General features: G+C 36.4%; 1 protein-coding gene across 1 annotated transcript; it reads right to left on the bottom strand.

Moving 5' to 3' along the window:
- Positions 1–12,983: 12,983 nt before the first annotated feature.
- Positions 12,984–14,321, bottom strand: LOC139722511 (uncharacterized). The gene has a single exon (XM_071633802.1). It carries the CDS (start codon positions 14,319–14,321, stop codon positions 12,984–12,986), a length of 1,338 nt encoding a protein of 445 aa, XP_071489903.1.
- Between the last annotated feature and the right edge of the window lie 213 nt (positions 14,322–14,534).

The following is a 14,534-nucleotide window of genomic DNA, read 5'->3' as shown; positions in this document are numbered from 1 at the left end:
TGAAAAACACATGGTTTATACTTCATTACATATCATTTCATACATATTATATTGTACAGGGTAGGTACCAAATACAGTACTGCAAAGGTTAGATAGGGTACAGATGTTTATGTTCACTTTTGCAGTTTTTAAATTGTATTGTTAATGCTTAAACAAAGCAAAACAAAAACAAAAAAAAAGTTGTACATTAATTTCAATACAGAAAAATGTATGAATATTGTTTATGTATGCATATCATGTGTATTGACATGAGTCATGTGATGAATCATTGTAATGGAAGGAATAAAGAGTATCTTGACACTGGTAAACTGTGCCCACATATCGTATTTAATTAGACCTGCGACCCCTCAAAAAGTTTCAGATCTCAACTCAGAACTAATTTGTGAAATAATTTCAAATTAAGATTATATGTTTTCTTACTTTATTTTCTTAATGTAAGAACTAACATATTCAGAGCTGGTTTATTGCCGCCTTAATTATAAGTTGATTTACATAAGGTTGATATTTATGGAATGAATTATTGTAATGGAGGGAATAAAGTGTGCCTTGACAAAAACAGTGCCCACCTGCGTCCCTCAAAAAGTTTCAGATCTCAACTCAGAACTCAGAATGATATTAAATGCTATTAGAAATGGTATGAAATGCTGATAGATATACATCAAATGACATTTTGTTAAGTTTACTGTATACTGTTTACTGTTTGTGTATAAAAAAACAACTAATGAATTATCATCTGATGGTAATTCATTAGTTATTTGTTTACATGAAAATTCCGAGATTATAATAGAATAGGCCTGCAATTTTCAGAATTCTGTTTTGATGAAGAAAAGAGTTGGTATGAGCAAAATATCCGGCGTGGTTTATGATTCTTATTGCACGCTTTTAAATACGAAGAAGGGGATCTAATCATGAATTAATTGTATTTCCCCACGCGAAAATCCCATAATTAAAGTGTGAAGATGTTAAAGAAGAATATATGTGACCTTGCACCTCAAAACAAACAGAAAGTCGCCAGACATGAATTTTTAGTTAAGACCATATTCTGAAAGAACATACTTTAAGCTTTAAAATGATGTATAACTCAAATCAAATGGACTCTCCTAACCTATCTAAATATTGGAAAGAAAGTACAAACTCAGGAAAAGTGTGAACTGAGAAAAGAGGCTCTGAAGTACAGTGTCTATTCGAGCGCTTAATCTTTACCAAACCGTGCTGGCTGTGCGATGAATGGGACAAAAAACAGGAAGTAAACCACGAGAGTAACAACAATGAAGAGATTATCAGATTAAAATGAAATTAAGCATGCCTCATTAACACATTCTGTCCGTAATTAATGCCAACTTTCAAAGCAGTAGCACTATCTTTTCAAAAGTTATTAGAGTTGAAAGTGAAGAGTGTGGACAAGGTTTTTCAGAAATGAAAAGGGGATTCTAAAGACACAGCTAAACACACTATTCTTCCCAAAATGTTCGCGATAAACTGCTAAAAAAACACACTTTCCTGCCCGTTTTATGATACCAAATTTTAGCATAATGTAAAAGAAGACCCGCTATTTCAGAAAATATGAAAAAGTCAAGTTCGGCTAGGTTTACCCATTTCACTTATTTTCAGTCCTCACGCAAAATCAGTGTGTGCGACTCTATGTTCGTTTTGAGGTGCACTGTCACATATGTAATGCATATGTGTGTATACGTGGTATCTTTTTTTTTATTCCAGATATGCACGGTCCGTTGTTCTTGTTGTTGTTGTTTTTTTTCCCCTATGTCAATACCGATGTTTGAAACTCATGTTAGTATTATGTGAATGTTTACAAGGCAGACTGCTATGTTTCTGTTTTCGGTGTATTTTTTTTTCTAAGTCTCACATATCTTCCATCGCATCCGCTATAGTTTTTGGTTACATTGATTCCTCTTACTCTTCACTAGACTGAACACTCCTCTTCTTCTCACCTTCTTTCTCCCTTGCATAGTTATCCCTCCGTTCTTTTGCGCGCGCGCTCTCTCTCTCTCTCTTCTTTCTGAATACAATTACGGTGGTATCTTTTGTTTCCAAGAGGATGGTACGGTTACTGTTTCGATTGGGCTTATGGGTTTCAATGTTTTTTGTTTTTGTTTTTTTACGATGATTTCGAGATAATGCGAAATATTTTGTTTGATATGAAAGAGTGTAAATTTTATAGAGGAATTTGATTTATTTTATGAAAATATGTATATTTGTAATTCCGTTAATTGTTCTAGTCTTTGTACACTTGATAATTTCATCAATTCCATTCTTTTTCTTCCGCGGACTGTTTATATCTTTACTATGATATGAATTATTTTATGGAATTGTTAATTTATTTTTAATGCTTCAGCATTTTAAAGTAATGAACAGTTGCATACAAATAATTGAACTTATGTATCTTAACTGATGATGTTTATGTTTTTTTTCTTACGCGGACTCCCGCTTTCTCTTTTTCATCCACCCTCATTTCTGCCTCCATAATCCCTATCAGAACGTTTGTCTGTCTTTCTTCCCTTCCTCACTTCCTCTCGAGTCCATATCCGACTGAATATAATATGATGTGTTCATAATGGAAATGCTCTTTGTAATTTTATCATTATTTTATCTGTATTGTGTATGTGTTATACTTTGGTAACATCGTGCAATTCAGTCTCTGGCTGCAATGCGATCGAAATAAAACCATTATTGAATTGAATTGAATTGAATTGTGTTTGGAATAGCTGAAACATCTAAAAACAAAGTAAAACAAAAAGATCGTAATAAAATGTGGGTCCCACACTATAGGGTCGCTCTGTTTTGGATATATCAGCCATTTCAAATCAATTTTCGTCAAATAAACGTTGAAATCCTCATGGAATTACATGCTCTTTAATAATTCATAAGAGGTTTCTCACTAACTCACCAAAAATGATAATAACCTGAAGTTAAGTCTCAACCAAAACTATACGATCCCTTTAATGTATAAGATAAATAAAAGTGGGCCCAAGAAGGAGCCCTTTGGGGCTCCACATGAAGTAGGTTTGTTTTATCTGCAAATCATAGGCATTAATGTTAACAAATTGTTTCCTATATGTTATACAACTTTTAAACCATTTTAAAGGCGTCCCGCGGATTTCATAATGACACAATTTACAAAATAAAATTCCATTATCTATCGTATTGAAAGCTTTAGAAAAATCAAGAAAAACCCTAATGGTATGCTCAAAATTATATACAGCATGAGCCACCCTGTGTATAAAAGTAAGTAAAGCATTGGTTGTGTTATAATGTTTTTTGAAACCAAACTGAGAATCTAATACAATGCTATCATTTGTGAGGAATTTCAATAATCGCGTGTAAACTAACTTTTGAAGGATTTTACAAAATTGAAGTCAATAAAGATAATTGGTCGGTTATTATTCACCAAATCTTTCTGTCCCTTCTTAAAGATAGGGACAACTTTTGCGACATTAATCTTATTGGGGACTTTACCATTAGATAAAGATTGATTAAGAATGTATGTAGGAGGAGAAATGATTTCATATAAAACATTTTTAAAAGAAAATTTGTAATTCTATCATATCCCGAACTTTTTTATCTTTCAAATTCTTGACGATATCTACAATTTCTTCTTCAACAATATGTTCCAAAAGAAATATTGATTGAGGATTCCTAATATTTAAATATCTATAATATTTAGTTGGTAATTTCGGGATTTTACTGGCAAGATGTGGACCAAGACTTGCAAAATAATCATTAAGAGATTTCGCCATAATGACCGGGTCGTTAATCTGGCGGCCGTCCGCTGAAATATATTTATTAGGATCGGTATTATTTCTGTGTTTCAGCGTCTTGCTAATCACCTAACACGACACCCGTACTCTTTACATCAGATTTGTATTTAACAAACTGCCACGAAAAATAATTTTGTTTGGCTACACGTATTAAAGGACAAATTTACCTTCATAGACACGTGGGTTGAGTGAATGCAGCAATATTAGTAGAACACATCAGTGAGAGTTTGAGCAAAGTCGGACAATCCGTTAAAAATTTATGAATTTTTTAAGTTTCTGCTCAGTCACGGCTGGATGAAAAGACTACTATAGCTTGTGATGTCACATGAGTACGACGATATAAAGAAAGAATAAAGAAAATTCAACACATTTCCATTTTTCTCGCATAACAAAAGAACACTCGACTTCTCTCTTTCAGAAGGCAGGGGGAATAATATTACCCTTTGATACGTCAGTAGCAAGTCGAAGAACTGTTCACTTTATTCAAAAAGTAAAGTTTTGTGAAATTCTCTTTTTATTTTCCTTATATAGTTGTACGCATGTGACATCATACACTATAGTAGTCTTCTCTTCCAGCAGTGACTGCGCAGATACTTAAAATATTCGTAACTTTTGAACGGGTTGTCTAATTTTCCTTAAACTTTCACTAATGTGTTCTACTAATATTGTTGCATCCTCTCAATCCTTTGTATATGAAGGTGGACTTGTCCTTTAAGGATGTCAATATATTTCGATAACGAGTATATCTTAATTTGTTTTAAAGGGCATGGATCTTTGCGATATTTGTGAAAAAGATTATTCTTGCGGTTAACTCTTTATTTGCCATGGCGGAAACCCCTGTGTGCCATGATATTCTGAGACACGAAGGCAGGCATGCTTTCAGAAAGGATTCTGTTTTTCCAATCTATATAATTTCTACAAATTTATTTTAAGCTGGACATAATAGTGAGCAAAGTTAAAGAGGAATGTCAAGCTTTGCTTTGATATAAATTTTATGACAAATCTATTTATATTTTTCGTTTGAATGACCAGTTGCTACATTACTGTTAAGGCATGGCTTTAGCACATGAAACCCTGACAGAAACTTAGAATTTACATGCAAATCTAGTTGGGAACATCGCTTGATAGTCAATCCCCACACAGAATGCAAGCTGTATGTAAAAGGAACAAAAGCGCGAGAAAAGCTTTCACTGTATCGCGGGATTAGGCGATTTATCGATCGGTTTAAGCAGTTTTGTGCGTTTGAGCAGAATATGCGAAGTTGGCACGCCGTCGCGTCGACTGAGTGGGACGTGCGAACGTGGCACAGAAAGAATTAATGGACCTGAGAAGAGATTTTGTAACCCATGGTTGCGTGGTACTTTTTTATAATGAGAATGGTGAGCCCTTTGGAGATTAATACTAGAATCAAAATGAGTGATTAAAATATTCATAAAATTTTCAAAGGCTAAATCAATCGCTTTGTCTGTATACGGTGGACCAATCTTCTGAACTTAATTTCTCCCTAAGTTTATTAAGGTTGGATTCAGATATTACACGAATACCAGGATTATGAGTGTGAAAAACATTAGCAGTCATAACATTGGACACAAGGACATAGATTGGAAAATGATCAGTGACGTCAGACACTATAATGCCAGATGTCATGTCAGAAAATGAGTTATTTACAAAAATGTTATCAGTAAGAGTAGATACATCATCAGTTATTCGAGTCTGTTTTCTTGAAAGGGGAATAAATGATTTCGACAACATAAGGTTAAGAAAATCTGCGCATAAGGGATTATCACTGTAATTAAGAAGATTTAGGTTAAATTCACCCAAGACAAAACATGCCCTACCATCAAAATAACTGCTCGAGATAAGACCGCAGAATAACTCTAAAAATTCAGCAGGGTTTGAGCTTGGTGGTCGATAAATCTCTCCAAGTATAATGATATGTGACCGTGCGTTACAGAACGAACAAAAATTCGCACACATTGATTTTGCGTGTGGACTAAAAATAAGTGAGATGGGTCGACCTAGCCAATCTTGACTTTTTCATATTTGCTGAAAGAGCAAGTCTTCTTTTACATTATGCTAAAAACTGGGATCATAAAACGGGCGGTAAAGTGTGGGGTTTTTTTTAGCAGTTTATCTCGAACATTTTTGTAGAAAAGTGTGATTAGGTATGTTTTTAGAGTCCCTTTTTCATTTCCGAAAAAAAAAACTTGTTCACTCTCTTTAATTTCAACTCCAATAACTTTTGAAAAAATAGTGCTATTGCGTTGAAAGTTGGTATGAATTATGGACGGAATATGTTAATGAGACATGTATAATTTCATTTTAATCCAATAATCCCTTCATTGTTGTTTCTCGGGTGGTTTATTTCCTGTTTTTTTGTCCCATTCATGGCACAGCCAACAGGTTTGGTAAAGATTAAGCACTTGAATAGACACTACCTCAGAGCCTCTTTTCTCAATTCACACTTTTCCTGAGTTTGTGCTTTCTTTCCAATATTTAGATAGGTTAGGAGATTCCGCTTGATTTGAGTTATAAATCATTTTAACGCTTAAATTCTGCTCTTTAAGAATATGGTCGTAATTAAAAATTCATGTCTGGCGACTTGTATGTTTTGTGGTGCAGGGTCACATATTACCTTTATTTGAAGTTTTGACCTCAATAAATACACTCTCAAAAGGTTCTGACATCACGCTGTATTTTTCCAAGAAGACACAGTTTATATTCTGTTACACATAAAATCCGACTCCTCCATCTTTCTTCCATGTTCTATTATTTGTTATGAGTCTAAAGCCGTCTATTATAAGCAGCGAAGAGGGCGATGTCTCCTTAATAACCAAGTGTCACTAAGCCCAATGATATTGTATTTGGATTTTAATGTGGTCACAAAAAAAAAAGATAAAGTTTTTTATTTAAGCTTCTGATATTAAAATGTGAAATAAAGAGTTGATTTACGCCGGTATGAATGAGTGAAAAAAGCTCATCCTCTGTGTGATTAGTGAGTGAATACATTTTGGACTGCGGCATCGTTACAGTCAAAATCTAGTCTTAATTCGGGAGTTTGCATATATCTAAAAAGGTAACGATGTCAGAATATTCACCCTCCTCGCTGTCTACTGGAATTCCTGGTGCTATATCAGCAAATGATTGAGGGTAAGGGATGCCAACAGCAGCAGCGTTCGAGTTTACAGTGGTATTGGGATTCATCATTGTGAAACAGGTGAATATAAAGATGGGCTGTTAATGGAAAATAGCTGTTTATGAACACATCTGCTGTTTGGTTTTAAAGGAAGAGAAGTGAAAGAGCATTCACCCTGATGATAAACGATTAAGGACATGAAGGAATGTCCAGTGTCCATACGCAAAACAAGGCATGTCGAAAATTAAACGGTAACTGCGTGAGCATAGTGCGCAGGGAATGAGGTTGTTGGTAGTCTATATGGGGGCAAAATTATACTGAACAGTTCAAAGAGGTAAGTGCCAGGACAAACAGACAATAGATTATTGTGGATTATCGAAAACACCGTAAGAACACGTTTGTGTATACACAATGATAACAATTTGCTAAGGGTAGGTGACAAATTACATAGATGAGTCAGAAACACCGGGATTGCATACACATTGATAACACATTTCTGAGAGGATTTGGAAGCACCGTGGTAATATATCTTTGCATAATGCAATAACAAATAGCATATACAATAACATATAAATGGTCCCAGTTATCACAGTGCACACATCTCAAAGCGTTTTTGATTTTTTTTCCGATTTTCTACAAACTACACGTGGAAATTTTACGGACATGCCTTGTATGAATACAAAAAAAAATATAATACTTACAAAAATAACCATTGAAATGTGAAAAAACAACAACATAAGGATTTGAAATGTATAAAAAGTCTGTCAGACTTAATTGGAAGCGAAAATCAGACATGAAATCAGCACATGGATAGAAATCATGAACGCTTTAGAGGGAAGAATGCGTTGCGAATCATTCTGTTTTATTTCTGTTTATAGTTCTATTGTTTGTCACTTTGACCTTCGCAATCACTCGACCATCGCTTATCCAAGCAGTTCCTACTTTCGGGTGTTTTTGTACATTGCTGCGGAGTTCGCGGTTCACTTTCGTCAGATGTTCTTGTATGACGACACCAGAGCCTTTTAAACGACGGGAATTTTAGATGATTAATTGTCTGGTCCGTATGAAATCAATTTGACGACAATTGGACATGGCCGTTTTATTCCGTGCGGTCCATTGATGGACGCGGGCGCTTTGTTCGGGTTCCCAATTCGATGCGAACGGTCTATGTCACTTGTTGTCATGGTAGCCCCCTGTCGTTTGTTGACAAAGTCTCGGACAATGTCAACTGTGGATTCCTTTTTTTGCCCAGTAAACATAACTGTTTTCTTTGCAAAAATAGTGCGAGTGCGGGGAAGGTGTTAGGCGTCGCTCTGACGAGTGGGGTAACAGTGGACAGAGCGATTTCTTTTGAACATGTGGATAAAAACAGATGGTAATTCATTAGTTGTTTGTTTATACATGAAAATTCCGAGATTATAATAAAATAGGCTTGACATTTTTGAGAATTCTGTTTTGATGAAAAGAAAATAACAGTTGGTATGAGCAAAATATACGGAGGGTTTATGATTCTTATAGCACGCTTTTGAATACGAAGAAGTTAATCTAATAATGAATTAATTGCATTTCCCCACGCCAAAATCTCATAATTAAAGTGTGGAGATATTAAAAAAAGAATATTATGCTCTGCAAAATATAAAAAGAGAACAATTTACCCGTTCCTTCCGCAATTCTCTGAGTGCCTTTAATGCCCCCAAACGAGATTTTTTTTTTTTTTTTTTGCCCGTCGACAGAGAGGCAGATAAGTTGGTTCATCTGTGTGAAGGAAGTCGAGCGGTACATTGTATCCCCCTTTCCACGGTCAACTACATGTGCCAATGAACAATGGAAATATCTATCGGATGCGAGGTATGAATAGAGCGTGCGCTGGTGACCTCACAGAATCTTTTGTTCTACACAAAACCAGGCACCTGGATGGGGTGACTTGGGTCAGTGAACACAGAAATGTAACTGATCTTAGCCTTGATCGCTTTGTACATGTTCGTACGAGTTTACAGCAGAACAAGCGAAATTAAATCAGGAAAAAAGGAAAATGATAATGTGCAATACAATTTTTCTTTTCAAACAGAAGGAGAGCAAATGCTGATAGAATAAACTCTGATCTTTTTATCAAACCCACTTACCCCACATCTTTGCATATAATGACAAATAGCATATACAATAACAAATAAATGATCCACGGTATCATAGTGACACATCTCATGGCGTTTTGGATTTTTTTTTTTCACCGATTTTCTACAAAACGCGTGGAAATATTGCGGGCATGCCCTGAGTTAATAAAAAAAAATATGATAATTACAAAATAACTATTCAAATGTGAAAAAACACAAAAGAATATTACAGAAGAATGTGGAATATATAATAATTAAAGAGGGTATCAGACTTTGGAAGCGAAAATCAGACATGAAATCTGCACATGGATACAAATCATGAACGCTTTAGAGGGAAGAAAGGTCAGATGCATTGCGAATCACTCTGTTTATAATAGTTCTAATGTTTGTCACTTTGACTTTCGAAATCACTCAACCAATCGCTTTTCCAAGCAGTTCCTACTTTCGGGTGCTTTTGTACATTGCTGCGTAGTTCGCGGTTCACTTTCGTCAAATGTTCTTGTACGATGACACCAGAACCTTTCAAACGACGGGAATTTGAGATGATAAATTACCTGGTCCGTATGAAACAAACTTGACGACAATTGGACATGGCCGTTTCATTCCGTGCGGTCTATTGATGGACGCGGGCGCTTTGTTCGGGTTCCCAATTCGATGCGAACTGTCTATGTCACTTGTTGTCATGGTAATCCCTAGTCGCTTGTTGACAGTGTCAACAAACAATGCCATCTGTGGATTCCTTATTTGTACTTTCGGCGATCCCAAAGAGCTGAAGACAGTTTTTACTCGAGTATTGCTCGAGCTCATCCGATGAGTGACGAAGATTGCCGAGCTCGCTTTGGTGCCTCTCAAAAATACTCCTCTGACTCGTTATCTCGTGCTAGCTAGCATTGTTAGTCATCCAGGCGATCGTGCAATCTGGAGAATTCCTTTCGGACTGCATCCTTTATGGTTACATGAATAGAACAGAGCAAACCTTTGTTCTCTGCCTTAAAGCGCGCGAACATCTCCATCAGACTTTGGGTCAATTCGCCAGTCGCCATTTTGGAATTCCCGAATGTATAGTATCATGCAAACACAGAACTTAGATAAGCGGTACAGGATACAGTTACACCTCAGGACTAATAACAATGGATTTTCAAATGGATTACGCAGTAAATACTCAAACAACTACTAAAATTGTAATTTTATTCAGGAAACTTGTCATCCGGTGTCGACAGTATGACCAAGAGCTTCTTCACGACGGAAGCACAATGATTTCCCCTGACTGACTCAGCGCTCACACATTATATCAATTACTTCATTTATGTTACTCTCTTCCTTATAAAAAAAGATTAAAAGTTTGTAATGGTTTCATGGTTTTTACTCTTATATTAGAATATTCATTCTACTTTTTCCTTTTTGCTTCTGAATTTCATTAAAAATAAAAGCAACATGTGAACAGTTTCACACTGAAGTGGCGTTTATACCCTTCACAAAAAATCTAATCCGAAGAAAGTCTGCATAAAACTACTCGGTATTAGCTTCAAGAAATCTAGCATTAGAAAAAAAAAAATAAATGTCGACCAGAACTCAGGGCACAGTACTCCAACGTTCTGTATCAATCCACTAGGTCGAAATGCCGTAATTATGATAATGCACTTAAAGACAATACTGACGATCACAATCCATGCTACTCCTGTCGGCTTTCAACTCTTCCCACACCGCCAAGTAGTTTAAACATTCTAGACAAACATCATTTTCATCTCATCATCTTCTTGTTTTTCTGACCTTACGTTCCTCTTCATTTGGATATTACCCGTATGTGAACTTCACATACAATGTTTCTGAAGAACATCTGAATGTTTCATATTTCATCTTCATATTGTATTGTTCAAATGGAGTCGGAAAAATGGAAAGAAGTATCCAATGTTTACGTGAGCAACCATAGTAAATAAAAGCCAGCATAATAATCCTTCTTTTATTTAGTCATTCTTTTGTACAAGTCTCCTTCTTTGTGAATTACATTGTCATTTATAAACAGACAACAAGTAGGACACAATGCGTAATCGAATCAGAATCAAGATAAACAGAGGACTTTCCACGTTGGTTATTGCTTGTCGTTGATGTGGTGAAAATGATGATGATCTATACCGGTAATGTAAGGCAATAATGGTTAGTTGTTTGGAAATGAAGAGAATGTGGTGATAGTGCTGGTATTTCTAGTAACAATTTTTGAGAAGTTGAGGATGGCGGCGATATATATATATATATATATATATATATTTAATATATATATATATTTAATATATATATATATATATATATATATATATTTATATATATACATAGGCCTATATATATATATATATATATATATATATATAGTTGAAAGAAATTGGACTGAGGCGGGACGTTGCTCTCGATCTTAGTATCCCTTTTGTTTGTCAAGCTTTCGGCCCGTCATTGGGCCTTCGTCAGGACCTACCAACTGAACGATTATTATATGAATAACCTGATGTGTCATAAAATATATAATGCAATTTCACATATTACCAATCTTTTAAATCATTTCCTTTATATACACAAATCAATCATTCAATTCAATACAAATATCCAATCTAACCTCAAATCATCATCAGAATAACATCATGATATGTCCAAAAATATATATAAATAAATTCTTATATCATAATGCTGCCATATAATAATCATATTGTCTTATAATTCTTAGCATGATGATCACAAACAGAATCATTATACATATATATCATATTCATATGTCTATTTGCATTGCGTATATGTATACATCCGCATACGCACACACACACACCCACATACATACGCACATATATACATATTCACATACACACACACAAGCAAACGCACACACACTCACATACGCACACACACACACAACTCCGGTTGATATAATACTATCTAAATCAACATATCCTATTTTATTTCGTATATTACCGAAATATAATAGCGTCAACCCTGCCAAAAATATATCAACTCTTAGATCAAATGTGTAAACAACAACAATTTCTGTAAATTACCTGCGTGGGACTCGGGTGGTTATCGTGCATCCCAGCACCGTGTGCTCATATTCTGTTCAAAAATACAATAATTACCATTCAATCATTCATAATGCCTCTTATTTTGCAGATATAATCAAACATAATCATATTAAAACATCACAAGATCATATTCACAAATCCATCATACACTATTTTCCATATCATTCTTATCCATGCAGTCAGATCAACTCGTGACGCTCAACAGTAATCATGAATCGTGTGATCATACAATAAATATCAACAGAATTTCACAATGATAGTATTTAATCATAATATCTGTTATGTTACATATGATAATACAATCAAAAATAATCATATCAGAAATCACAGATTCATACATTTTCCCAAATTCATCATTGTACACCATTATACATTTCATTCATATCAAATCACATGAGCTTATTACACTCACCTTTATTCATACATCTTGTGATCATACAATATATCAGTACATATACAAATGAAATCTCAATAATCACAATATATCTAACCTGAAATTTATTAGGGTGCTTTATTTGTATGCTGGGTGTATTTTGTCCTGTCTGGTCATGGCCAAGTTTTCTGCTACGGGTGTTTTACTGTGAGTCTGAAGTTAGAGTGAGGGGGTTCGGGATAAGAGCTATGTAGGGTTCATTGGTCAACGTTAATGCCATCGGGGGTCAGTGTTTTCAATTTCTTTATCCAGAAGGATTCTCTATGAAGGATTACTTGGCGGGATTTTGTTCGAATTGTTTCGATGCCTGTGATCTTTACATTGTCAATTGAGTGGTCGGGCTGGTTAAAGTGTGTTGTGTAGGGGAGGGTTTTTCGCTTGTTGGGTGTATTGTAGTTCAGTATTTCCGATTTAGTGTTGCTGAATCTGGTGTACAAGGATGTTTCTGTCTTTCCCACGTATTGTTTGTTACATTTCGTGCACGATATCAAATAAAATGAGCCAGTCTGACTTGCATTGTATTTTGGATGTGATTGGGAATTCTTCCCCCGTGACATTACTTTTGAACTTGTTGCCCTCTTTAACAAAGTTGTGAAGCATGCACCGTTTGGCTTCGCATTTGGCAAAGCCGTTTGTGTTGTTCTCATTCAGCTGGTCATTTTTGGGGTCGCCAGAGTATGTTAGTAGGTCGCGGAGGGTGCGGGGGCGTCGGTATGCAACCAACGGGGGATCCGAAAGTATCTCTGAGAGTGAAGCTGATTCATCTAGGGTTTTTTGTTCCTTTTTGAGAATTTTGTGTAGTTTGGCGGTGGCGGGACTGTATGTTAAGACGAAAGGGGTTCTTTCTAAGGGGGGCCGTTCTTTTTTGTCAAATAATTCCGCGCGGGGGATGGAGCGAGCTCTGTTGATTTGTAGTTTAGTTTGTTGGGGAGGGTAATCACACTTGTCGAGATAGTGTTGGAGATTTTCGAGGTGTTTGTCTGTGCTTTCTGGCTGAGAGCAGTTACGTTTGATTCTAAGGGCCTGGCTGTATGGTATGCTTTTGAACACATGTCGGGGGTGGCATGAGGAGGGAGGGAGGAATGTGTGAGAGTCTGTAGGCTTGGAGTATAACTCTGTCTGGAGAGTTCCGTCGTCTGAGAGGACCTTTAGGTCAAGAAAGTTGACACAGTAGGGGGATGACTCAAACGTGAATTTGATTTGGGGATGGATGGCATTCACTGTGTTTTGGAATTGTGCTAGTGATTGGGGGCATTGTGTCCAGATGAATATGATGTCATCAATGTATCGTTTCCACGATTTCGGGAAGATTGCGTTTGTGAGTTCTAATAGCTCTGCCTCTATCTCCCCCGTGAAAATGTTGGCATACGATGGGGCAACAGGGGTGCCCATAGCGGTACCCTCTATTTGCAAATAGTTCTTGCCGTTGAACTGGAAATTGTTTAATGTCAGTACCAGTTCAAGTAGACGAATGAGCTGGTCGGTTGGAGGGGAGGGGTTCATTCGGGCGTTGAGGGCGTTTCGACATGCTTTGATGCCCTCATTGTGGGGGATGTTCGTGTACAACGAAGTTACATCGGCTGTCACTATTATGCTTTCTGGGGGGAGGGGGTTCTGGGTCAGATTCAGGTCATTTATGTGGTTGAGAAAATCGGTAGTGTCCTTTAGGTGAGAGGGTAATTTTTCAACCAGGGGACGGAGGTGGAAGTCAAGGAATCTTGAAATTTGCACAGTGGGGCACGCACATCCTGAAACAATAGGGCGTCCCGGGTTGTTGGGCTTGCTGATTTTGGGGAGGAAGTACATGTTTGGGCGAAGTGGATCCTTTGGAATTAGTTTTTTCTTTAAGTCTGAGTTCACGCCAAGGCTTCCCACAGCTGTTTTTACCTTTGTAGGTGTTGAGGGGTGGGGTCATGATCTAGGGCCTTGTATGTCTTTGTATCTGTTAGTTGTCGTAGACCTTCGTTGATGTATGTGTCGGTTGACATGACAACCGTACACGATCCCTTGTCAGCTGGT

This window comes from Diadema antillarum, unplaced genomic scaffold, assembly GCF_040938485.1.
Source record: "Diadema antillarum isolate AM-2024a unplaced genomic scaffold, OU_Dant_1.0 scf00000014, whole genome shotgun sequence".
NCBI lineage: Eukaryota > Metazoa > Echinodermata > Echinoidea > Diadematoida > Diadematidae > Diadema > Diadema antillarum.
This window is presented reverse-complemented; position numbering and strand designations above follow the sequence as displayed.

Excerpts from the sequence above, each read along its gene's own strand:
- LOC139722511 (XM_071633802.1), bottom strand. The coding sequence starts at position 14,321 with ATGTACTTCCTCCCCAAAATCAGCAAGCCCAACAACCCGGGACGCCCT.